The sequence below is a fragment of the Sarcophilus harrisii genome, chromosome 2 (genome assembly GCF_902635505.1).
Source record: "Sarcophilus harrisii chromosome 2, mSarHar1.11, whole genome shotgun sequence".
NCBI lineage: Eukaryota > Metazoa > Chordata > Mammalia > Dasyuromorphia > Dasyuridae > Sarcophilus > Sarcophilus harrisii.
Window position 1 is genome coordinate 124,892,801 of NC_045427.1, and position 26,046 is coordinate 124,918,846.

General features: G+C 37.3%; 2 protein-coding genes across 9 annotated transcripts in view; both read right to left on the reverse strand.

The window, feature by feature from the left end:
- Window positions 1-2,057: 2,057 nt before the first annotated feature.
- Window positions 2,058-5,914, reverse strand: PLPP5 (phospholipid phosphatase 5). Its single transcript, XM_031950707.1, has 7 exons — window positions 5,569-5,914; window positions 5,256-5,364; window positions 4,928-5,018; window positions 4,653-4,716; window positions 4,151-4,275; window positions 3,448-3,618; window positions 2,058-2,432 (listed from the first exon to the last, which is right to left on the reverse strand). The coding sequence occupies exons 1-7, from the start codon at window positions 5,640-5,642 to the stop codon at window positions 2,266-2,268; spliced, it is 801 nt and encodes a 266-aa protein (XP_031806567.1). The 5' UTR covers window positions 5,643-5,914; the 3' UTR covers window positions 2,058-2,265.
- Window positions 5,915-6,226: 312 nt separating this feature from the next.
- Window positions 6,227-26,046, reverse strand: part of NSD3 (nuclear receptor binding SET domain protein 3) — a 140,799-nt gene continuing 120,979 nt past the window's right edge. For 3 of the 8 annotated variants that reach the window (XM_031950694.1, XM_031950695.1, XM_031950693.1), the window contains 8 exons: window positions 23,253-23,455; window positions 21,261-21,373; window positions 20,412-20,681; window positions 17,427-17,543; window positions 15,560-15,701; window positions 14,056-14,162; window positions 13,158-13,362; window positions 12,001-12,279 (listed from right to left, as the gene is read on the reverse strand). In XM_031950694.1, coding sequence (XP_031806554.1) covers window positions 12,038-12,279; window positions 13,158-13,362; window positions 14,056-14,162; window positions 15,560-15,701; window positions 17,427-17,543; window positions 20,412-20,681; window positions 21,261-21,373; window positions 23,253-23,455 — 1,399 coding nt within the window. In that variant the 3' untranslated portion in view covers window positions 12,001-12,037. Of the gene's footprint in view, window positions 11,972-12,000; window positions 12,280-13,157; window positions 13,363-14,055; window positions 14,163-15,559; window positions 15,702-17,426; window positions 17,544-20,411; window positions 20,682-21,260; window positions 21,374-23,252; window positions 23,456-26,046 lie in introns of those variants that run through there. The other 5 variants (XM_031950700.1, XM_031950696.1, XM_031950699.1 and 2 more) reach the window with 4 other exon arrangements.

The window sequence follows — 26,046 nt, forward strand, 5'->3', positions numbered from 1 at the left end:
GGCTATATGTTCACTGGAACAATAAGTTAAAAAATAAAAATTTCAGTTACACTAAATAAAAATTTTGGTCTTTTTTTTTTTTTTTTTTTTTTAACCCAGTTGCTTGGTTTGTTTTGCTTTCTGTCACATTAGCTAAGATGATCCTTAATTTTTATAGCATCATGACCCACTTTGAAAATTTGTAACCCTTCTCAGAATAACTTCAATAAAGATCCAATTTTTTCCCACCTAAATTCATAGACCCTCTGAAATCTATGGACTTCAGTTTAAAATATATCTTTCCCCTTTTCCCTCTTCAACTCTTATAATGAATAAAAGAGCAGGAAAAAATTCAGCAAAATCACCAACACCTTAGTCAGTTGTGCTTCGAATACCACTTTGTCAGGGTAATTATTAAGAACAAACTCAAAAACCTGAATTAAATAAGCAGTACCAAACCTATCCTATCTCTTGTCAAACATTGAAGTCCAACAAGAACTTTAGCAAAAATAGCACATGGGTGATTTTTTTTATTGATATAAAAATCAGATTTATTGGAGGCAAAAAATACATTGAAAAGGGCACTTTCTGGTAAGAAAATGCAGACATACTTTAAGAAACAAATAGGAAAAATACATATTTGAAAGTTCCATAAAATTAGTTCTGAAAGAGTAGCTTACATGATTCATTTTATATTATATGCTTGATAAGGAAAAGGAAGCAAAGTACATCTGTAAAATTAACTGGTAACTTGATGATGAGCAACTTCTTCCCCCCTTCAGTGTTATTAACAAATGTTTGTTTTTGCTAAAAAAAAATTTTTTTAAAATCCCCTTACTCTTTCATTAGGCAGAAACATATAAATTATACAGCTGGTCTTCTGACTCCAAATCCACTATTTTTGAGGAGTAAAAAATGTAAATGGTCAAGCTGATACAGAAGAAAGCTTTGGCTTCAGTATCACTTTGGTCCTTCATGAAAAGAGCTTATGGGGCACAAAGATGGATGGGTACAGTCCAAAATTGAGGTGGTGGAGTCATGCTTTAAACTCATTAAGTTTCTTCAAATCTTTATACTTGGATTCAAAGTGTTTATAGAACTAAAAAATCTTCACATGAAAACCAGTAGCTTTTGCTGAGGACATTATTGAGGGACAGTGATCTAAACTATATTTGGACATTTTGCATTCAAGTATTGATTGATTGAAAATATCCCCACCTAGTTAGCCCCAGTGAACCTAATATGATCAGAATGGCTAATACAGAAGTTGGCTGACAATCATCTGAAATAACTTGAAATATACAAAGGCTTTTTAAAGTTTTGTAATGCAGACTGAGAATTTCATGAGGATGCTTGTTGATATAAATTTCTCAGGCTTAGCCACTTTTTGTTTCATAGATACCATCATATCATTAAAAAAAACAAAAAACAAAAAATGCAAACATGCTTTTTTTTTTTTTTTTTTTAAAGGGGAAATCAGGGTTAGTCTTTTATTGGATGGAAGAAAATGTAACACATCTCAAGTAAATCGATCCAGGGGTTCAACTAACTAGTGGGGTCCCAACCTGAAATGTGTTCCAGTTCAGGCAATGCTGTGTCTTGTCTTTATGAAGCCACAACCAACATGTTGTCCTCTTCAAGATATAGCCCCCAGCTGCTTGTTCATGATGCGACAGACCAGGTGGGAGCTTGCCTTTGGAGCTCACTGTGCATGGATCCAAATCATTCCTTGCAGCCATCATAAGATCGCACCAAGCTAGGAGCTCCTTATCAGAAAGGATAGTGAACAGCTGCCCCAGCCGGACCACAGGTCACCAATCCTTTGGCACCCCACAGTAATCTTGAAGCTATCACTATAGAAAACTATGCAAAAACACCTTTATCACACAGTGCATAGAGTATCAGCCCTGAAGTCAGGAGGACCTGAGTTCAAATTGGACCTCAGACACTTAACACTTCCTAGCTATGTGAATTTGGGCAAGTCACTTAACCCCAATTGCCTCAGCAAAAAACCAAAACAAAACAAAACCCCACACTTCTATGACAATGAACTTGATTCTTCTGTGTTTCAAAAGGTCTTCACCAACAATAGATTTTATTAATAGAAAGGAACTGTTACAGATATATCCAGGCAGGAAGATAAAAGGATTCAATTTTACCCATGTCTTCACTTGTAGCATTTCAGAGGTTTAAAAAAAGGGCCTGAAAACCCATGTCTTCTGAGTAGAATAAGTCAAGGACAGGAGGGGATACTCTTATTGTTCTCTTTTGTGAGGTAGGTTGTTTCTAAACATCAAGTCTATAATGGGGACCAATAAGTTTCTCCTGTGCAGCAGGAAGTTTACGTTTGCAGTGGAATGGCTTATGGCATTCAGCATCTGTCAGGGAAGGATAATACTGCCTGTAGCAGAGGTACGCAAAACTCAGGCCAATCATGGATCCAACCAGCACATCTGAAAAAGGAAAAAAAACACACACACCTCCATTTCATTCAAAAAAGTGTTACAGCATGCCCAATGAATGCTCAGAGAACTCTACTATCCTTGCTCTCTTATCTTTTTAGGACTACTTTGAACTAGGTAATGCCACTTGGATTTCTAACGTATTACTGGTTTCTTCAAAAAGCTAAAATTCATCCTAACAGTCCTCATAACTTCAATACAAATTCACTAGATCTTTAGTAAATAGAAAAAACTCTTTAATTTGGAGTCCTTAAATTAATAATTTGTAGTACTACACAGTTGAGTTTATTTACATCTGAATTACACATAAAAATATTTATAAAATTAATAGTGCAATAAAATGTCTCTGATATCTTAGTGATATTTAACTATTTTGGAGGAAAAAAAAATACCTGCAAACATGTTTTTTTTGGCCTCCTAGCAATCACTGTTAACCAAATGTAAACTTAAAATTACTGGTTTTTCTTCTGTAATTCTGACTTCTAATTACAAAGGTTTTTCTTTCAATTAATTAGTTTGAATTCTTAAAAGTTTTTTGCTAAAATTTCTACACCTTAGTTTTCAAAACACTTTCTATTATCTTGATTGTCTAGACAAGAGAAGTTATTTGCATTTTACAGATGATGAAAACTGGCAGACTCAGAGGTGAAGCAGCTCAGGCATTAAAAACTGGAGCATGACCTTTCTACTCCCATTTTAAAGTCCAGGGGAGCTTTCCTTTGAATGAGTTACCATTTAGGTATTAACTGCTTCTTGGAGGCCATTTCCTTTTCTATACAAGTCTTATTAACCATTAGTGATCTTGAACTATCCCTGATTAAAAATATTTGTAAAGTTAACCTGTGGGATCATTTTCGTTTTTGCAACTTTGCCTCTTGCCTCATCTATATCTGTCTACCTATATACATACATACATACACACACGTAAATGGAATAAAACTGGAAAGTGCCTAAATGTTTCTTTCCCCCTCCTTAAGTAGGATACCTGTTTCTCCCAAGACCTCACCTTGCCAATGGTGTTTGTAATCACAGGTTCGGGAAAGAGCAATGACAGCTGCAAAGAGGAGAGGTGACAGGAAGGCACAGAGCCGCCAGGCTTTTCCCCGGCCTTGTGGAGTGAAGCAGTGTAACTTCCCTGCTAAGTAGAAGGAGGTGAAGGCCAGCCCAGCAAATGCAACTGGAACAGAGAAAGCCAAGGCATGAGTGCTGCTGGCAGAAGGTTAATTCATTACTCTGACGGCACCCCAGGAATCATCTGCAACCCCAAAAAGTTGCTCTTGACTTTCACCGTCCACCCTGCAGCCATATAAATAGCTTCCTTCCTAACTATACACGAGTGTGGTATAGAAAAGAAACTGGGAAGATAAATGATGATGCCAAAGGCAACAATAACACTAACTTGACACAATTGCTTAAGAAATGTATAATCAATTCAGGAAAATAAATTATTTGCAAATTCTTGACAATCCTACTACTCTGTGCATACTGCCTGAGAGATACCTTGGGAAGAACTGGTGAGCTAATTCATTATTGATCACACTACTTTCAATTCTTTTCCTCAAGTTTGAGGGGGCTCAAGGTCTTGCAAAGCTCTACGGCGAGAAGGTAAGGGGTGCAATATCCAAGTACCAAAAAAGGCCCTGGATACTGCCCTCTCTTGGGTTGCAGTCACAAGCATAAGAATGAGAACAGAGTTCACTAGGTCATACAGGAGGAATGCCCGCTGGGGAAGCTCTTCCGGCCCTCGGTCACCACCTCCTCATCCCCCGTGCAGAGCAGTTCGGAATTGGCTCGCCCGTCGGGGAAGCAGCGATAGAAGAAGTCAGGGCGCGGCCTAGAAGGAACGGAAGAACCGCGGGCTACCCGGGCCTGGGGATCAGGCCGGAGAACGGGCCGGCGGGCGGGGCCCGGGGTCACCGATCCCAGCTCGGGGCCGCGCAGACACAGCCGCTAAAACCCGCGTCTCTTTCCCAGTAACTGACCACACCAAGGACCCGGGCCAGCTGCCATCGCTAACTAGTGGGCCACGGAGCTGCTCCTTGTTAACCGAAAAAGCAGCATCTGGCCCATCAAAGCATCGATCGGACGCGTGGCCTCTTAGATCAGCGCCGACCCAGCAGCCTCACCGGCCCGCCCCGGAGGGCCAGGCTGGGGAAGGGCGCACACATCCGCAGCTCCCCAAAAAGCAGGCCCGGCGAGGGCGGCCCTTACCTCCCCACGATCAGCTTCACGGTGTTGGTGAAGACTCCGTTCAAGGCGAGGGCCAGGCTGGCGGCTGCAAGAGGAGAAGCCTGACACCGGGGGCCCGTCTTCTGGCACAGCCCGGGCTCCCGGGCGCCACAGAGGCGCAACAGCGGGCCTCCAAGTCCGGGCCCCTCGTTCACCCCCCGCCGGCCCCAGCGCTAAGGGAAGCAGTCCCGGCCGGCCTCGGCGGCCCGCAGAGCTATTCTAATGCCACGCGCCCCGACGCCGCCGGCCGCTCTCACCCAGGCACGCCTGCCTCGTGTCCGCCGCGTCGGCCTTCTTCAGACATTTGGCCAGAAGGATCAGGGAGAGCGGGCACAGCGACACGATCAGCTGCGGGGAAGCAGACGCCGCTAGAGCCCCCGCGGCCCGCGGCCCGCCCCCTCGCTGCCTCCAGCTTCGGGCGGCTGCGCTCGGACTAGAACCTCCCGGACTTCCCGAGGACTTGGAGGGCCACCACGGCCTCCGCCCCACGGCGGGTCAGACAGAGCTCCCTTAAGGGACCGGGCTCACAAAAAGCTCAGGGGGCGGGGGGGGGGGGGGAGCCTAGGGGGCGGGGCGCCGACCCACAAACATTGGCTTGGTGGGGAAGTGATCGTTCTCCACGTAGGGGTTGCGGTAGAGCCACATCTCCTCGGGCTGGATAAGCCTCTGGAAGGGCGGGAGAAGCTCCGTCACTCTGGAAGAGGGAGGGAGGAGAGGACCCAAAGCGGGCATGTGAGAAGGAAGAAAGGAAGCAAGGCCGGCCCCGCCCCCACAAGCCCCGCCCCCTGCCGGGGACCTCTCCCTCCCTCCCACCCCCATGTGGGACCGCGTGGGGAGGGCCGGGGGCTCCGTGTGCAAGCCGCCCTCCGCCCCCGCCTCGGGCCGCACTACAGCTCACACAAAAGCGGCGAAGAGCGCGATCCTCACGCCGACTTCGGACCCCAGACCCGCCGCCTTCGCCGCCGCCGTCATCACTTTCCCGTTGGAACCCGGCCGAGGCGCCTCACCGCCGCGGTCGCTGACGTGGCGGGCGCAGGCCCCGCCCCAAGCCGTTCGGGGAGCCAAGAGGGTACCGCGCTAGCGCCCCCCAGCGGCTCCCTGGAGAATGGCAGTACCAAGAGCGTTACCCAATCCCGTCCATTCCCCCCTACTGTCCCTCAGGCGACATAAAGGAGCCTAGAGAGACGAGGGAGGGGCATCGAGGAGGTTTCCTTCCCACGGCTCACAGAATTCTTTACAACTGAATTCCAGCACCCTTAATATTGGTCACAGGGAGGAAAAGAACAAGGGGGGCTGAGCGGGTCACGGTGACATCATCACGGAGTTCTGACCAGTGCCAAAGCCCAGGAGCTGCAGCCGCCCCTTCTTCCTCAGCCTTCCTGCGGCCACTTCGACTACATTTAAACATTCTTGCCCAAGCCCTGCTGAACACCTTTTCAGACAATTGACAAATTCAGACAATTTCAGACAATGGCAATTATAACTGCCATACTACTCCGGGCCACACGGTAATTTTTCTGCCCGGTGAAACTGGAATTAATAGTAAAGACAAAGCGAGATTTTTAACTTGGAACATTCAGAACAATTTATTGAAGTCAATCTCAAGCAAAATCTGTAATCAATGGAATGTCATCAAAAACCTTTCCAAATTAATCCTCTCACAGAAGCAAAAAAGCATCTGAATTCCAAAGTATTTGTAAAATAAAAAAGCCAAACATCTCAGTAAATATAATGTACAAAAATTATATGTTCCTACCATCACACAATTCAATTCAGTAAGATTAAATATTACAGGCAATTCTAAATACACTAATAAACAGTAAGCTATCTATATACAGTTTAACCAAGCTTTACATGTTTCACACTATGCAAGAGGAACATAGGCCAAACAACAAAACTCCCCAAATATTGTATATCTTCAAAGCCAATGCGGCAACATCAAGTCATGTCGTAATACAGTAATACCCCAGTGGAACATCCCCAGGGAAAGTTAACACTAATTTGTGAGTGTTAAAAGTTTCCATCCAAGTCACAGAAACTCATAAGAGATTGACTTTAGTGAATATTGATGGTTTCCTATTAAAAACTCAAGTGATTTCATTAAAAGAACATTTCACAGAATCTACAAAGTTTGTTACAGATAAAATCTACAGAAAACAAATCTACAAAGATCATTATTACAGATAAAGATCACATGGAAATGAAAACAGTCTTTAGGTATCTGTTTATTGTGCAACATCATTCAAAATGGGTATAAAAGGGCTTAAAGTCTCATACCAATCCCAAATATGTATATATATCTTTATGCAAAAAAACCCCAACAACAACAAAAAACCCCAAACTAAAACACAAAAAACCAAAAACTGATCACTAGCCAGTTTGAAATCATTATCATCTTGGTTATCAGTGGCAATGATTTTTATATGAATATAACACTACAAATGAGATATACCAATTAAGATGAATGACAAAGTAAATATCATCCAAGTTCATTTCTAAACTTTTCAGAATTTCTTATAAAGATCCAGTGCTAGGCCATATGCTCCAAAAATGATCCTAATACAGTCTTTCCAGGCAGAAATTTTAGAAATGGTGGGCACTCCCACCCTGATGAACAGATTTATTTATTCAATAAAGATCACATGAAAACATGAAAGAATAAGTGAATGGCTTTGGCAATTAAGACATTATTTTATCTTAGTTTTGTTTATATGGGAATGACTTTAAGGATTTCCATTATAGAGGCCACTGTAAGTTCACTAAAATTCTTTCTCCCTTTCTTTAAGTATAAGCATATCAAAAGCACCCAAGTCTGTCACTCTGTAATGGTCTATGACAGAAAACGGAAATAAGTTTCTGAAACTGATTACATCCCCATTTTTGGAGTGCAATTTAAGTGCAAAATTTTTGTTACACACACATATTAAAAAAGGTGGTGGTGGTGAAACACAATTGACACAATAATGGAAATAAAACAAGAGACAAAGAAAATAATCATAAAATGCTGGTGTCTTATGTAGTAGTCTCTTCCTGTGTATATAAAATGGAGAAATCTCTGAATATCTCATTTACACTACCCATAAGTTCACCCAAGTTAAGGAAGGTAAGAGACTTGACTACTAATTCTTAATGCAGTATACAAAACAATGCTTTCTACTTTATAAATTAAAAAAACAAACAAACATGTAAAATAAGCATCTGAAGAGTTTCAAGTACAAACATCAAAAAACCTGAATTAAATGAGGCAGAGGGTCTCAATGTTAAAGTGACTACTTAGTACCTGTAGTAAACATTATTCCCACTACTTTGTTTCACCTTCTGCCCTTATATTTTCCCAGTTAAAGGTTTGTTTGCAAAGATTCAGTATATGCAAATTTTGAATATTTTTGATACCTGTCAATTTACAGCAAAAAATGTCTACTACTTATTTTACCTGAAAACAGAATTTAGTTCCACTTTAATTTCTGTTTAAAAAGACCAATGAATGACCTTTTTTAAAAAATTTTTTAAATTTTTTTCCCTAAAGTGGTCAGGACAAAGGAAAATTCTCACCCAATCTCTTCATGTCCCCAGCTCTTATACATCTGGGAGATGCTTAGATGTACCAACAAAATGAGAAGTACTTCAACTAGGCAAGACTCTACTCTGGAGGCAAATCTATTAATATTACCCATCTGAATGGGTAACCCCTAATGAAGGCATTTAAGCACTTCTCAAGTGGTAAAAATTAACTTCATTTGAATTTTTTTCTTGTACCACATTAGAACATGATATGTGGCAACAACACTAATTTTAAAAGTGCAAAGAAAGGGCTTTTACTTTGTTTGTTTGTTTTTAAAGATTATTGACCTCAGCTGGGCAGCACAGAAATTATATGATTTTAAAGACAGCAATTTCGATGAAACAAACTATATAGACCAGAGTATTTGCAAACATGTGTGATTGTGGTCTAAATATAGAGTAAGAAGCTACTCTTACCACCAGGACTAAAAAACCGGCAAGCATTCAACCATCCTGTTTATCACGGTCCTCTGGATGGTGAGAACACTAGAAGTTCCAATTCCTGAGTAGCTTTAACTGTGCTCAATATTTATGAGCCCTCTGTGAAGATGAGGGGGGGAAAGAGACTGGGGGAGGATATGCATACCAGCTTTTTTTTGTGTATTTGGATATGGATCTTCTTGGGGTGGTCACATATCAATCCTCATAATAATGATCTTGGAATTCAGCTTTAAAACTCAAACCAGATCATTTCCTTAAAAACTCAAGAGGCACATTCAAGATAAATTGACCACATGATTTAAAAAAAAAATCACTCCCCTTTCCTGTAGCTTCATTCTTATCAGAGTTTAAAGAACCACAAAGTTCACTTTTCTGCTTTGCACAGCTGCACTGACATCAGTGCCAAGAATGAGTACTTATCCTCATATTAATCAACTCTTACTAGAAGTCAATCCTGACAACCAGCTCATTTGTTCCCAGAAACTGGACCAACTCTATTCTGTTCTAACTTTACCCTGTCCTGGGGAAGATCCTCAGTATTTCACCTTCAACCACAACTGATTCAGAAGTGAGCTTTATACCAATAACCACAAACTGTCTCCTCCTTCAAAATAATTAGCATGAGGTAAAGCAGAAAAATAGAGGAAATGCTGGACCTAGTGGTTTTGCCTTGCTCATTTCTTTGTGAAAGGTAACAACAACAAATTTTATGCCAGTGACTACAGACTTGAAAGTGACCCTCAAGTCACTCAAACATTTCACTTTATAGTCTGGGTACAGGTTACTCTCCCCTTCTCTACAACCTCACATTCTAAAGCTGCATTAAAAAAAAAAATATATGACTAGGAAAAAAGACATCCTCTTGGCACTGGCACTGCTAAATCAAATCAATTTTAAAAAACCCTTCAAACATTCAGGTATACTCAATGGAAAAAGACGATTATTTATGGTCTGTTGTGCTATGCTATCTAAAATAACAGTCTGTGATTTTCTATTAATTATGCCAACAAAAAATATTGGTACAGCTCTGCTACTCAAAAGAGAGAAACAAGTCAACACTGAGATAATATCAAAGAAACCATACACAAATACAAATTCTTTCAATCTAAGGTTTTTGAAGTATTTAAGACACCCTGGCTTACCATATAAAAAATTTAACAGATTATTATAAAGTAGTACTAAAATCAGATACATTATACAAAGCAAACATTAGATTTCTTGTGGGATGCGGTTGCAAGAGAAGAGTTATGTTTGAAATAGTAAATTAAATCTTCCACATTTATAACTTAAAAAAAGCAAATATATCATACATGTACAAAATTAAAAGTATGACAAACTTGATTAAATAATGTGAAAAGGATAACAGGATACTTAAATGCCAAGAAGCAAAATCTAGTGTGTTTTGGTAAGCTGTCATTTATGTTAATAGTGACCACAATCAGTGACACAGATAGCATTTTCCATTTAGCTCTTGCCCACTGGTAAAACCTAGAGAACTGAGTTTTATTTAATTAACTCCTTTAACAATAACAACAAAAAAATCAATTATAGGAGGCCCACCAAGTCTTTTTAGGGAGCTGGTAGTTCAAGTGCTTAAGGTAAACATAGTGTTTTGGTTTTTTAAAGATAAAATCCAGTACACATGCATGTATCCATATACCCATGTATGCACATGGAGGAACAAAACTGCGTTTTATTCTTATTTTCCATTTTATTTCAGTTAGGAGTGTTCTAAATTAATGTAGAAAGGGGAATACGTACAATAGTACAATTACTCCATGCATGAAAGGGATGAGGTGAATCCAATTTATTTTTTTTTTCCTGGATTCCTGATTGGGTCCCTGGAAGGTAAGGGATGCTACCATGTATCTGAAGTTCCTTCTACTCAGTCAAAACTCACAAAAAAGAAATGATGCTATCACTCAACACAATGATATTACCAAATTTTGTGTTACTTAGTTATTTTCCCCCATTGGAGAATATTGGGATACATGTTGTTAGAAACCTAAAAATAAATGAATTCCATGAGTAAGAGAGATGACTTAGAGTACTATACGTTTTGTTAACACTGACTTCCCTGGGAGTTTTTCACCAGATGATTTGTAAAGAACAAGTGCATTTATGTTACCGTTTCATACCCTGTGAAATTAGAAGAGCTATTTGTGTCCTAACAGCAGGGGCAATGTTAAATACTACGATAACAATTAATGAAAACTGTTTAAATACAGCCTTTTAAATTCATCCATCACAACTAAGAACTACTTAAATACAATTCAAATTACATCTATATATTTTCCACCAAGAAATGTGGCTGGACTACTCAGTTAACAAAAGGAATGTTTAATTAAGGTGAGGAAGGGGCTAAAAGGAAAAGGAAACAGAAAAAGCCCAGGATTCCTCAGCTTATCATCTGCATACTATGGGATTGATAGCCCAATATAAGGCTACATCTCATCTTCTTTTAATGGCCTACAACACTATGATAAGGATAGTTGTTTCTTCCTGCCTTTTCATACCCATAGATACACTTCATTTGTTAAGTTAGCATCAACAAAAAGCATATAAAAATCTGTGAGTAGAATCATCCTGTAATTTTTAAAAAATAAAGTATTATATTCATATTAATAACTTAAATAATGCTATCACAGAGCCCAGAGAGGTACGTTCAATAGAAAAAGGCATTTTGCTTACAGCCAGATTGACCGCTCCCACTCTAATTTCCAAGACCACCAGAGAATCCTGAAGGGCCACAAGAAGTTAAATTAATGTTTTATTAAAAAAAAGGTATGTAAAGACTATTATATATTCTTTTCTGGAGTATTCCATAAGTGGAGTGGAATTCTCACTCTCCTTACCTTCCACCCCCAACTTTCTCTTTAGACACACTGATTAAACTACCTAAGTCATATTTCTCAAGATTCCCTAAAATTAAAATAAAGGAGTGGTAACTATTTTTACTTCTATACTCAAGTTATATATTTTTAACCCGAAATTCCTATTTACTGACATAAATGTATTTTTTCACTTTTCTTTTCTTTTTTCTTTTAAAGGCCAAGGTAATGTCAGTTTTTCAGCTGCAGAAGCACATTTAAGGGCAAGAAAAACATACAAAGAATTTAGCCACCTACCTACCCTTATTATAAACCAGTGAAAATCCAGTTACCACTCTCTGCCTCTGGCTGTCTGAATCACATAATTCCTCAATTCCAATTACAAAGCCAGCTCAGGTGATAGATTAATTACATTATGCCAGTTTCTTCTTTATCAATTTTATCACCTATTCACTGTTTCACCTTTTTCTTTCAAAAAAAAAAAAAAAAAAAGAAAAAAAAGAATTAAAAATAAAAAATAAAAACACTGTAAATTTATTCCTTCACTTCATCTCCAGGCTCCTGCGATTCCAATTTGCATCTTATTTTGTTCCAGTATTCTGGTGCCACAGGAGATTTAGGGTTATGTTTAGAGCAGCAGAGACGGCCTTCCAGTGAAGAGGTCACTAAAGCCCCTTTCTCATGATCTTTACAAAATGAACATGGACAGAACTCACAGAAAGAAATTGCTGAGTTGCTGCATGTATCACACTGATGCCAGGGACATTCCCACTTTCCTAAAGGGGAGAGGGGAAAAAGAAAATTCAATTTCATGCTTGTTTTGGTTATATATGTTAAACTCACTTAAAATATTACCAAACCTTCACCTTCCTTCTCACCAGAGGCCATGTACAATGGAGCAATAGTACAGAATTTAAGCCGACAGAGAACCAAGGAGAAATATTTAAATATGGCCATGGGACATATATATTATTGTTCTTCAAAGAGCTTAGTCCCATGATGTGATCAAATAAATAACTAGATCTAGTTGTACACAGAGCACCCAAATTCACACCAAGGCAGAGAGTAATTTCATTTTTACCATCAGCGTTTTTGTTTGCTTTTCAATCCCCCCCAAACTACTTTAGTCTTTTCCTTCATCCCCTCAATCCCCAGACTAAGATCACTTCTTTCTTGGGATTCCTTGGATTGGAGGGTAAAATCCTTTCAAAACCTTCATTTAAACTTATGTCCAGGCCAGCCTTCTTTTCATTTTCTATCAGGTTGAATTCCTTTGGACTTTATCATGTCTCTGGGCAAGTTATTTCCCCTCCCCACTTCCCACTTCAAGCTCCTTGAAATCAGGCACTGTCATTTTTGTCTTGGTATCCCTATATTTACCACACAGTGGAGGGCTAGTAAATATTAATTAGCTAATTTACAGAGAACACTATAGTCATAGTTATAGACTGAGAGGTCATCTTTGAGATGAGAGAATAATCTTTCTGAGGCTGGCAGTAAGAGGCAAAATAGAGACTTGGGCGCAGGTGTTCTGACTCCACATTTAACCTATTCTCTACTTTCCTGTGGCTTGGCTACTCTCAGGAAAGGTGAATGTGCCCTGTGTTCAAATGTAAACACACTTAATAGCAAGCAAGCAAAGGCCAATTCTCACCATATGGTGGCTGCGTCAGATTAAGGCATAACAGGTGGTATGCTTTTGGACAGTCTTTTTTGTCACACATGACCAGCTCTCCTCCATCTCCACACTGAAAACAATAATCCTCATGCATCTGCTTCTGTTCTGTTTTGATTTTTCGTTTCTTCTGTTTCAACTTAGCATTTTTTGCTTTTTCTTCATTTGCTGATGCAAATGCCGTCTGGCAAGAAAAAAAAAATCACAGTATAATGACCAGGGACAGTGGAGGGAGCATCAGTTAGAAAGTAAAAAACAAAACAAAACAAAAACCTTACTTAAATTCGACATTCTTTTAAATTAACAAGATCTTTAATTATCTAGAGAAATTTACAATTAATTGTTGTTTTAAGAAAATGAATGGCTTTCTTTTCTTTTTTATTTTTTTGGTATTTTTATTTGATGTTGCTTCTTTAGTTAATCTGGTTCACTATTTTTATGGATTAATATGATTTCTTCCTCAATCTGGTAAAATAACATCCCCTCCTTTCTTCTCTGAATTAAAGTAAGTAATCTTGCAATAAAGTAATTTTTAAACAAAGTACTTTGGAACAGCAAGTCCAAGACACAAAGATAAGAATGAGACTCAAAAGAAAAAAAAAAAAAAGGTATTCTGTCCACAGTGAGAATTTGTAAACTCATCTAAAACAGTCAAAGAAATACCACAGAAATATTATTCCAACACTTAATTCCAAGAACTTTATTAAAAGGTCAGAAGTGAACAGTGAGAACTTTTACCAATGTACTCAATTCTCTAAAAACAGACTGGGTATCCCAAATTAATGACTTCTGGAATGGTTTTCCCTACTCTTCTTTTCTGTTTGCTGTGACTAGGAGCATTATCCTCCAGGTAACCTTTCTTTCCTGCACAACTAACCTTTGGCCGAACTCCTAGAAAGCCACTGCAGTTGTCTGCTCCACAGTGACACTCGGTCCTTCCATTGCCCAGGCAATCCAGATTATAATTGAATGTTAACTCTACCCCTGAAACAGAAATAAAGCAATTACCCCCATGCGAGACATTCTTGAAAGAAGAAATGTCATCAGATACCCATTCTTGATGAAAAAAGAGACAATTTGGATTTAAAGGTTATTCTTCCTCCTCAAGTCTCACCATTTTAAAAACACCAGTGGAAAAGAAAACAAGGAAAATCACCCATACCTAACAGCTAATAAAAACTATAAAAAAGAAGTGACATCCTCTACTCATCAACAGTTAGAAAGAATGCAGCCAGGAATCCAAATCCTGTCCCAGAAAATTTTAATTTAGTTTATTTTTTGTTCCAATGCTGTCTCCCTATATTCAATAAACAATCCTATGGTCTTGAAACCACAGAGTCCTAAATTACTAGATGTTATTTTGGATTAATCAATACTGACTGTAGTCACAGTCTGACATTCAGAATAAGAACTGAATTGAGTATGGCTTATCACATACCTCTATCAAGCAGAAATTTAACCTAAGTTTCATTAGCCAGAATTTATAAAATTCTTAATATTATGAATATATTTTTAAAAATCTCACATCTTGGCCCAAAGAGCTTGTTTGTCTTTCTTCTTCCACATGTTTTAGAATTTGAAAATGAAGTATAATCATTATGATATTTGAAGGAATGGGGATAATGAAAGGAACAGTTCTATTTTAAGATAAACTTTTATTGTTCTAGAATTTTCTCCCTCTCTTCTCTCCCCAAGAAACAAGCAATCTGATATAGGTTAAATATGCGCAATTCTTTTAAATATATTTCCATATTTGTCATGCTGTGCAAGAAAAATCAGACCAAAAGAGGAAAAAATGAGAAAGAAAAAAAATCCTACACAAACAAAAGGATGAAAATACTATGCTTTGATTCCACATTCAGTTTCCATAGTTCTCTCGCTGGATGTGACTGGCTTTTCCATAAAGTGATTTTTATATGTATAATTAGGAACAGATCAGTCTTTTAAAGAAACAAATTCAGCCAAAGTTAACACAGGCTAATTGCCTTCAGGACTTAAAAAAAGAGCTGTAATTAAAATCTTCTATAAATGGCTACAGAGATAGACCATAATTACTTAGACAATTCCATGAGAATATGAACAAGGCCTACAACTCAAAGACTACCACCTGTGTTGAGACTCACTGTGATGTCTTATTCAGAATACACATTTGAATTCTTTATGATAACTGCACTTTGAAAGAAGGCTAAATTCAGAATAAGGTATACTTCATAGATACCTGAGCAGTTTCCAAACTGAAAACGTTTTTTTAAAAAAATGGATTTTCTTCCTCTAAAAGAAAGTCTAAGTTACAATGAAAGAGAAGGGAACTGGGGGGAGAGGAGGGGAAAGGAAAAGAAAGAACAGAAATAGAAAGAAACAAAAGAGAAGGGCTGTTTTACCTGCAGGAATATCACAAAGAGCAAAAAGTCCAACACGAACATCCCCATTCACTGTCCACTTTTGAGTTTCACAGTTTGGATTGCAACTATGATTCATAAAGCGAGAATAATTCCCTTTTGGGCCAGCATCGATTATACGGTCCTATGGCAAAAAGAAAATTATCTTTTACTTTTAGAAGCACTAAAAATAGTAAGAGGTTCTCTTGCAGCAGATACTTTTCTACCTGCCTGTACTGCAATCTTCACTAAAATTTCATATTTAAGTAATCTAAAAGGGCAGTAACTCATATCCTCTTTGGAAAGTAATTGTAGCAGCTGTCTTTAAGGAAAAGGTAATTTTGAAATAGTGATAGTTCAGGTTTGCTGTCATTGTTTTTTTTTTTTTTTAAGTCCAGAACTTGAAAAAACAAATGTATTTATAATATTTAAAGATGTTTGGAAATTCAACTGGACCAAGGATAGGATATAAAGACATCCTTTAAACAAAAAAATCTACAGCAACATTTTCAACTGGACTTGCTATTACGAATCGGGCATCTGGGGAACTCTTGAGTAGGAAAAAACGAGAAGCTTGAGAAAAGGGTCAGATGACAGTTTATGATGATATCTAAACAATTAAGATCTCAAAAATCATCACTGAGAACTTTCTTGGAAGGTATTTTTGAACTGAGATTGGGAAGGGTATAAGTGTGAAGAAGAGTCTGTGTCTCAGGGATTGTTCTAACCACAGATTACTTACTGCCTGGCAGCAAAATTAAAGTGCACTGATAGAGCAAACCTGGGAGAGAATGTCTATAGGGAGGATAATTCTGCTCAGCCTATATTTACACTGATAATTTGAACTTTCTGGATTTGAAATGTACAATAATTTGGGTAGTCTTTGGAGCACTGGGTAAGCAGCCTCTACCTAAAAATCAAACCAGGGTTTCAAAGGGATACCATCTGGCAAAAATTGATTTGCTGTAACTTAAAAGCATAAATATCAGGGGAGTTCTTTTAAAAAAAAATTCCTTCTAGGTTTTCAAAGAAAGATTTTTCCTCTCTTACGAGGCTGGGTTCTAGACTGCTTTTGCCACTGATTTTTAGTGGGAACTTGGATATATCACTAATTTTTTGTCATGCCTCAACTGAAAGAGACAACTAAATCAGATTGTGTTTGGAGATAATAAATGTGAATGTAAGGTCTATTATTTATTAGAGTTTTATTGTATTTTACTAGATTTTAGTATCATTACCTTGTTGCTTCTTTAATTAACTTAAAAATTGCACACTATTCAAAGCTTCTTAATCTTTGGGTACTGACCCCATATGGGATTACACAATTGAATATGGGGGTTGTGAAAAATTTGGCAACAGTACAAGATTTCTGAAAGCAATGACCAAAATTTGAAGTAAAATGTGTAATGAATCTGAAGTGTTTCTAGCAGCCCATATAGCACTATACATGTTGAATCAAGCAACTTCATTGCTACTGTGGCTCTGAACACACAACATGTACACTTTGCAGTGCATATGCATGCTATCAGAAACACCTTGATTCAGATTCTAGACAGGATAGTGTAAGCATTTCTTGGATAAAAAAGAGTTGTGAGAGAAAAAAGTTTTAAGAAGCCCTGTATTATATTTTAGAACTGCTGCCTTTCTTAAAAATAAAACTTTAACAGTTGTTTAAGATATTCACAATCCCCAAAATTCTATTGAATCCTTATTTAATATATTATAGGTACAAAATTACAGCACTTAGCATTCTGGTTCTATTTTCAATCACCAAAGATTTAATTTGGGCTTACTCCTATAATTAAACAAACTCAATGCAGGACTTAATATTGATCTTCTTGTTTCATAAGAAAGAAGATACTTTTCTTACCTTGGTAACTGTTAACATATAAAAATTAGTTATGCTGTTCTCATGGGCACGTTTGATTCGCAGTCTGCATTCTTCTTCATCAATTAACTCCCCAACATATTCATTTACGAATTCACCCTGCCCAGAATAAAAGCCATAAGAAATATATTACTTGTGCTCCTAACATAAAGATGACATAGCTGAAAATGAAAAGAAATCTCATAAAAATATTGAAATAATACATAAAGTGGAATGAACTTTAGTTGCAGAAAGGTAAACGGATTTCAATCTGGCTATTTTTCAAATGTCTCAGAAGTGATAAACAATATTGGGTAGTAGCAAGAATGAAAGATTTAATGTCAGAAGATGTGGGTGTAAGATATGACTATAACAAGTATATTTACTATCTGTGTAAGTGATTGTAAACGAATCACTGAACTTCAGTTTCCTTTGTAAAATGGATGTGACAATACTGCATAGAGTACATAGCTATTGGGATACAAATACTGTAGAACAAAGAGTGGCTATTATTGGTAATCCAATAGATTGGATTAGAGAAGATGACATACTGATTCTTTCCCTCAAAAAAATAAACATTCTTTTTAAATACAGTGGCATTGCTTTACAAAAACACAACTAAGAATTAATCAACTTCATAGGCAGGTATTTTGTGATATTTTCAGCAAATAAAGTTATGGTTTAGCTTAGGGATATATGACCCTCCATACTCCAAATGAGTAAAATAAATGAGCCATATTACATGAATATTAGTTCTTATAATCATAGAATCTTTCTTTCCCTTTCATGTTTAAATTTATATGAAAAAAAATCTGCCAACTTTTCCATTTTAAAAACAAAAACATTAGTCTTCAAGTATTTTTCTATAATCATGATCATGCTTTTATTGGTCCTTCCTTTATATCCCAACTTCCAGCATTAGTGTTTTTATAGCCAACAGTAGCCTATACCAGTTAATTGAAATTTTATAATATAATTCATATTTCCTGGTTTTGGGTAAAGTATTAACTTGATAGAGTCCACTTAATTAAAACTGATAAAAGCAAAAGAATCTCCACTACAGAAATAAACATTGGCCTATCTCACATAACATTTTCTCCAACCAAATTCTGCTGCTCTCATATCTGTTTCTGTCAAAGGCTCAGCATCATTAGCAGCAGCATTTGTACAGTGCTGTAAGGTTTGCAAAGCACTATACAAATATTATCTTATTTTAGCATTCTCCTGGGAGACAGGTACTATTACTATTCTCATTTTACAAATGAGGAACTGGGGCAGAGAGAGATGAAATGATTTGCCAAGGATCACACCGCTAATCTCTAAGGTTGAATTTGAATTTAGGTCTTCCTCACTCTAGGTCCAATCTTCTATACATTGCACTACCAAACTTCCCCAATGGGCAGAATATACAAAACACCCACTAATGAGTCAAGAGAAATTAAATTTAACCAATCTGAAAACAGCTTCAAGGCAGATGAAGGAATAATTTTCTCACTCTTTTGGCCCTACAGATTCAGGGGAATTCCCATCCATGTACAGTGTAAGATCATAGATCCAGAGGCCTCAATGTCTTTGTTTTTCTTCCCTACACTCACCTCTTATTTTTCTACTCCCCTATTATTTAAAAATGTATTTTAGTTCAAATTTTGCATTTTCATTTGTAGTGCTACACTACACTATGCTACTAGCATAATGAAATTATGTTTACAGTGATATTTTGCTTCATATTAGGTTTTTGTTGAACCATTTGATAACACACAACTAACAAGGATTCCAGTAAAGACAGACACTATACAGCAGACAATATGCTGCATTTGCAGCCTCAAGAGCTAGACTGAAATCTAGCTTCTTCCAATTAATGTCTCTGGGTCTCAATGTCAATGCCTTCTAGTTCTTAACTCTGGTGATACAGTGTTACTGGATAAAGTAATTTATGTGCAGGTTAACAAAAGAATGTTGAGAACAACATGTATTTAAAAATAACAGTATAACATGTTAGAGTTTTGTTAGCAAAGTGAGTATGTGCCTTCTTGATTGATTAACAGTTACTTATCTTGGGCAAGCTAGAAAAGAGCTATTTTAAAAATTGGTCTTTGGTTATTAAAAAAAAAAAAAAACAACTGAGTGTCTTTGGTTAAGATTACACAAGTGTGATATGAGTGAATAACTCAGATTGGTCCTGTGTTTTCCCCCCAAACACCAACTAGGTACAGGTCATTTTTTCTATAGGCAGTTTTCTAGAGCAGTAATGCCTGAAAAAATATCCACTAGATGGCTAACCTTCTGGTGATGAGGTTCTTAACATTCAGCTACACTTGTCTTCAGATAACAATGCATCTACTCAATAACATTGCTTTGGATATTAAGAATTAAGATTTATAAAACAAAACACATTTAATTCTCTTTCCTTCACAAATGGAAACTATTACAATAGATAAAAAAAAAAAAACCACCAAAAAACAGTGCCCATGTCATAATTGAAGTATTATTCAATTACCAAACTTCTCACTTTTCCTTCTTTGCCATTAAGACTTCAAAATATACATGATTTTTAGATATTAGTAGTTTTCCCACCAACAATGATTAACCTGCTCTCTCCCCCACCTACCCCAATTTAGTAACAAGATTCTGGACAACCCTGTAGGAACAAATTTTCTTTACCAGCCCAATAGGCCTTGGAAAGGCATCTGTCACCAGACTTGTACTCAAAACTTTTCCACTTTAGTACAACCTGTTAAGAGTTTGCACCCCATGGGTACAATTTCTGAGAACTCAGGACTGCTCCTATGCAAACCTCTTTGTCAGTCAACAAGCATTTATTAAGTGCTTATTATATGCCAAACATGAGGCAGGGATCTTGAGGTGCTAAATTTGTAACCTAAGTAAATCTCAAAAATTTGATAAGCTCCCAGTTTTTCTGGGTTTACCAAGACAGCCCAAGCTCCTACAAGGTGCAGTTATAGGCACTTTATTTTCAAGGGGCGCCACCTTCTTGATGCTCCGCTTGGTCCTCAGGCCCCAGCCTCGTCTCTCGGTCTTGATGACTTCTGCATCGGGATAGAGCCTTTTGGTGAAGCACTGGTTCTGGCATCGGTCCCCAGCCGGGCACACTTGGGGGTGACACTCATACTGCAGCATCCGGTTCAAGCATTCTGACTCTAGACCACAGGGGTTTTCATCAGCAGGCTTGCAATTACAGCGTGGGATCTCCGACAGGTCGGCCACTTGGATCTGGACCTTCCCTATCACTTTGTTGGCCTGACAAACAAAACCAGAAATGAGAATCAATGAGTGGTCAAAGAACTGAAAAAAGAATGATTTTAGGGTTGGTCTGAGACCTGCTACTGACTTATTCTGTAATTGGGAAAGGCATCTTACCAAAGCTTGGGTGCTCACTTATGAATCAAAGGCAAGTTTGTTCCTTCCTAGTTAAATGGAATTTTGAGCATAAACAAAATAATTTATGTGAAAGTGCTTTGAGCTTTTTTGGAACCAAGATACTATAAAAAAACAAGATAATGTCATTACTATGTGAATGCAAGCTAACTGGTGAAGTGAGATATGAGGTTTCATGTATGATGTGTCACACATTCAAGATATCCCAGAAAGTCTTTGTGTTTTCAAATACTTAATCCTCATTACAATGGTTCAGCAGTACACTCTTTGGCGCTCATTTGATGTTAAAAGGAGCAATAAGAGTTCCCATTAAAGTGCTTAAAATTAACACATGAGACTAAGTGACAATTTGTAGAAGCTGTCACAAGACACAGTCCATGTGATCATTATGAAAACTCTGTGTCTGGCAAGAAGTCAATTTGCTCAAAGAGAAACACTCACTTTAATGTGCTTGTAGGGTGGGGGTTTTCTTGAATTTCTTTCCAGCTCCAAGGCTTCTTTACTTTCTCTTTGTGCTTTCAGCTCCTGAAAACGTTTTGCAGCTTCCTCAAGTGCTACACAATAGCAAACAATGGACATAAACAGAAGATGTCAAGTGAGCTTCTTACATTGTCCTTTCACTGCCTGGAGAATAAATTTTTTTCTCTTCTCTTCCCCCTTAAAGAATTAGATTCTGGAAATTTCCAACTCATGACCAGCAGACAAAAGGAACATGTACAAATTAGGAATGTGAATCATGGACTCTAAAGATTATATGTCAAACTCTTTGGATCAGAGATGATTTGAGACCTACTTTGGTTAGAATATGGTAGTCAGGGAGACCCAGGAAAGCTTGTTACCTTGATCTAGATTTTGTTTTCTGGAAAGTCAAAGTTTCTTGGAAATTAGACAGTTGTAAGAACAAGAGGGAATAACTGATAGTTACTACTATTCCACTGAGTCTGAAGCACAGACTATTGCAATATGATATAATGGCACTCAAATGCATTTGTTTGTGAAGGGTATTTCAACATGTGTCTAACAAAATGACAAGCTGAAGTGGGGAGGGAATATGATATTGTAAAAAGAAAAAAATCAGTTCTTGTTATATGCTTGATATCAAACTCATCAACCAGAGATATATGAAACAAAGTTTTTTTTTTGCCAGCTGACTTCTTCCTTTTTTCCCGTGTTAATTTTATTTGTGCAAAATTAATTTAATTACAATTTAATGTAATTAAAATAATCTATTTTATTTTTTTGCAACTGCACCCACCCCTTTTAAGTTAAAAGTTGTATAAAATGAATATTATCAGATTTTCTTCTAGTTTAAAAAAAAGATATTTAAAAAAATGTATATTTAAGTAATATGTTCACTATTAATTTATTTTGAACCTCTTATTTAATACCAAAAACTATTCTCTATGATAGAGCGATTGGGAAAAGATGTGAACAAACAGTTCTTAACAGAGGAAGTGCAAACTATTAGCAACACATTAAGAGTGTTCCAAAGCACTAGTCAGAGAAATGCAAACCAAAACAACTGAAGTTTCCCCTCAAACCCAGCCAATTAGCAAACATAACAAAAGAAGAAAACAGTCAATTTTGGTGTGCTTGTGGAAAGACAGGCAAAACTAATACATTATTGGTGGAACTGTGAATTGGTACAACCATTCTGGAAAATAATTTGTAATCATGCAAATAAAGCAACTAAAATGTTCATAGACTTTGACCCAGAGATTCCATTAGTAAAGCTATAGCCCAAGGAGGTTATTAACATAAAGTAGAACTTCAAATTAAACAAAATATTGATAGTGGCCTCTTGGTGCTAGCAAAGAACTTGAAACAAAGTTGATGCCTATCAAATGGGAAATGGCCAAACAAACTATGATACAAATGACAAACATGACGAAAACAGAGAAGCACAAAGATTTACATAAAGTGATGCAAAGTAATGTAAGCAGAATCAGGAAAACATACAAAATACCACCACCAACATACATGGAAAAGAAGAGTTTATATAAAACAATAAAAAAAAAAGTTTTGCAAAATGACAAAAAACCAAACCAAACCAACTCCCTCCCATCCCTCCCCACCCCAATCCAATTCCCCAAACAAGCATGGTCCCAAAAGAAGAGATATTTCCCCACAATGTTTTGCAGAGGCAGGAGGTTGACAGTGGGGAACAATGAATATAAAATCAGATTTTTTTCAATGTGCTGATCAGTTTTGATAACTTTTCCCCCCCTCATTTTAGTTTTTTTTATTATAAGTGATGGCTCTCTGAGAAGAGGGAAGAAAAAGGATATGGGGAAAATGTAGGCAATATTAAGTTTAAAAAATTCTAACATCTATTGAAAACAAGGTTATTGCCATGCAAATGAGGGGCCACTGGGTAGGATATCAATTCCTAGAGTTCTGGTTTTAAGCCACAGTACACATTATTCAATTTACCTTTTTTGAAGGTCTTGTTAATACTAGTTTGCCCCTCAGCAAAGCTTTTGTCTCCTTCAACATATGAGAACACTCTGCCCTGGTGTACCCAATAGTAGTCATGAGAACCAAAGAAGAACACAGGAAAGTCCCCCAAGTCATGTTTAAGGCCTTGGATGTTAAGAGGCACGGACCTAGGATTGCAGATCTCTGCTGGCCACCACCTAGAAACAAAATTAATTTTAAATAAAATACTTGGACCCTGAGAAAAGAAACCACATAATTATTACTTCAAGCTTGGTGGAAGAAAAAAGGGACAGGGATATGGACTGGACCTGTGATTTCATTAGTATAGGGAACTCCCAGATGAGGAAACTCCCTCTCCCAATGCAGGTCGGCACCTTCTCTGCAACTTAAGAGTCTTAGAGAGTTGCCTAGAGCACTGAGAGGTTAAGTGACTTGCCGAGGGTCACACAGCCAGTATGTGTCAGAGGCGGGACTTGAACCCAGGTCTTCCTGGCTCCGAGGCCAGCTCTCTATCCACTACGCCACGCTGCCTCTCCTAGGGGGAAAAAAAGGAAAAGTTATATAATTCATAAATTTTGTTTAGGTCCTAATAGCATAAACGGCTTCATTGGTTTTTAATCTTGTTTAAACTAAGAAATTCTTTAAAAGTGAATCGTATAATTTTTTATACGAACAGAGAGGATACAGATTGAAAAGTTTTTTTCTTATGTTCAATATCATTTCAACTTCAGATAATAAGTCAGGCTTTCTCCTAGAGAAATGGTTCAACTATTTGCTCTCTCATCACATAACTGAACATGATACATTCATGAATGCATTTTGAGAATAAGCTGGTGCCATCAAAGATGTGGCAAGGCTTCTTTCTTCAATTGTACTCTTCCTTTCAAGAGAATTTCTGAATCTTCAGTCAGTTGAGGACATACACCTTTTGGCCAAAGGTGCAATGTTTTATACTACACTGTAATTCAATAGTACATGGTCTCAATCACGGTTCTTAAATTTCAACAAACTGGAGTCAGGAATAAAATAAAGGCAAAAATGCCTCATATAAGGAAGGAGTACTCTAGCAACAATTAAACAAAACCATCTGTGAAGCATTTGATAGCTTCTGGCAATTAGGAAGTCAAGAAAATGGATGGAAGAAGCTAAGGAAGCCCAAGCTCAGGTTCTCTTTTATGGCTACTTACTTACATGAGATCATGAAAATCAACAGCAAACACACAAAACAGTTTTTTGGACATCATCTTCTTTTTTCATGGCCATGTGTTTTAAAAAGCTTTAACAAATATCCTGGTGAACACTACTGAGCTGGTGAAAAATTTGCATTCCTCAACACAGAGTAAAGAATCTGCACAGACATTCTATATTTTGGAATTTCTCCCTAATACCCCTCCCCCCCACTCCCACCAATGAACATCACAATAAGAATTGGTAACCAATTTAAGAAAATACTTTGTTAAGGCACTATTTAGTTTACCCTTGAAGCAGTCTGTGAAATGGATATTCTAAATGTTTCTAAACATTTTGAGGAATTTAACCATGTTAAGATGCAGGAGAGGAATAATTAAGACTTCCAAAGAGTAAGGTTAGATTAATTGATCTCTCAGGATTTGCTACATACTTTCCATTTTATTCCTTAGGAATGTCTGGATTGGAGTAACTTATTACTCAAATAAACAGCTTCATGTGGTCTAGCTGAATCAAATTAGCTACACCAAAAATACTACTACTACTACTACTACATAAAGGGCTAGTTCAGAATGAAGTGTTAAAGTTTTTTCAAAACATACAAGAAGAACTTGCCTAGATAGAAAAACATATTATCAATGAATCCAATGGAGAAGCACTGCCTTGAATATCCTTCAAAGATTTCCTTTTTTTGCATTCTAAGTGCCTTATTATGATTGATCTCCACTGAACATCACATTTATGAACTTTTAAAAACTAAGAAGATGGGCCTATAAGCTAAGCATATATAGGAGAAGAAATGAGCCTCATTAAAAATTACTTTATAATATCAATAACTTGAAAAAAAAAAAACCAACACATTGGAATTCTGGTATAAATACAATGGTATTCTGCTCTTTTTTAAAAAAAGAAAAATAACTTGAAATATATCTTGTACTTGGTGAAATCTTAGTTATAAAATTTATTTTGGTGGTACTCTGCAAAGTCTGAAGGTGTTGAATTCTTTAACAAAATGATAAATATGGGCTTAAAAACAAGAGAAAGGTCTTTGGGACTAGAGTTAGAAAAGATAGGTTTAAATTTCACACTTATTTAATAATACCTGTGGGACCTTAGGTATGTCATGTCATCTTTCTGGGCAGCAGTTTCTTCATCTGAAAACTGAACTGGCTGGAAATTATGAATTCTAAGATTCCCTTTCAGATCTAAATCTCATCTTCTATAGAGGTGCAAACGTTATACAATCTAGCTATTTATCAGTTCTGAAAAGCAACTTAAAGTCTAAGATTTTTGGAGGGAGTTTTGTACAATAGAAGAAATGCTATTTCTCTCTTCCTTTTTTAGTTAGACTAAAAGGTTCTTTTGGAAAGATTTTTATTCCCATCAGATTCTAAATTCTCTTCTTCATATCCAAAGAACCTAAATCTTTAAGGTTTCTAGTTAGAAGTGATTTAGATTTAGGTTCAACAGTAATATGAACACAAAGAGATTTTTATAAACAGTTCTGCTGACAATCATAAACTTTTTCACTTGGAAATAGCAGAAATCCCTTCACAAAGTGAAGTCATTATTCCTCTTCTCTCAAATGTCTCCACTCCCA

What these genes read in the sequence shown, in the direction of transcription:
- PLPP5 (XM_031950707.1), bottom strand. Translation starts at nt 5,642, where the DNA reads ATGACGGCGGCGGCGAAGGCGGCGGGTCTGGGGTCCGAAGTCGGCGTG. An exon ending in GCGCTCTTCGCCGCTTTTGT is followed by an intron (nt 5,365 to 5,568) that starts GTGAGCTGTAGT and finishes TCCCTCTTCCAG; the next exon opens with AGTGACGGAGCTTCTCCCGC. An exon ending in TTACAAACACCATTGGCAAG is followed by an intron (nt 2,433 to 3,447) that starts GTGAGGTCTTGG and finishes TTCCTTTTTCAG; the next exon opens with ATGTGCTGGTTGGATCCATG.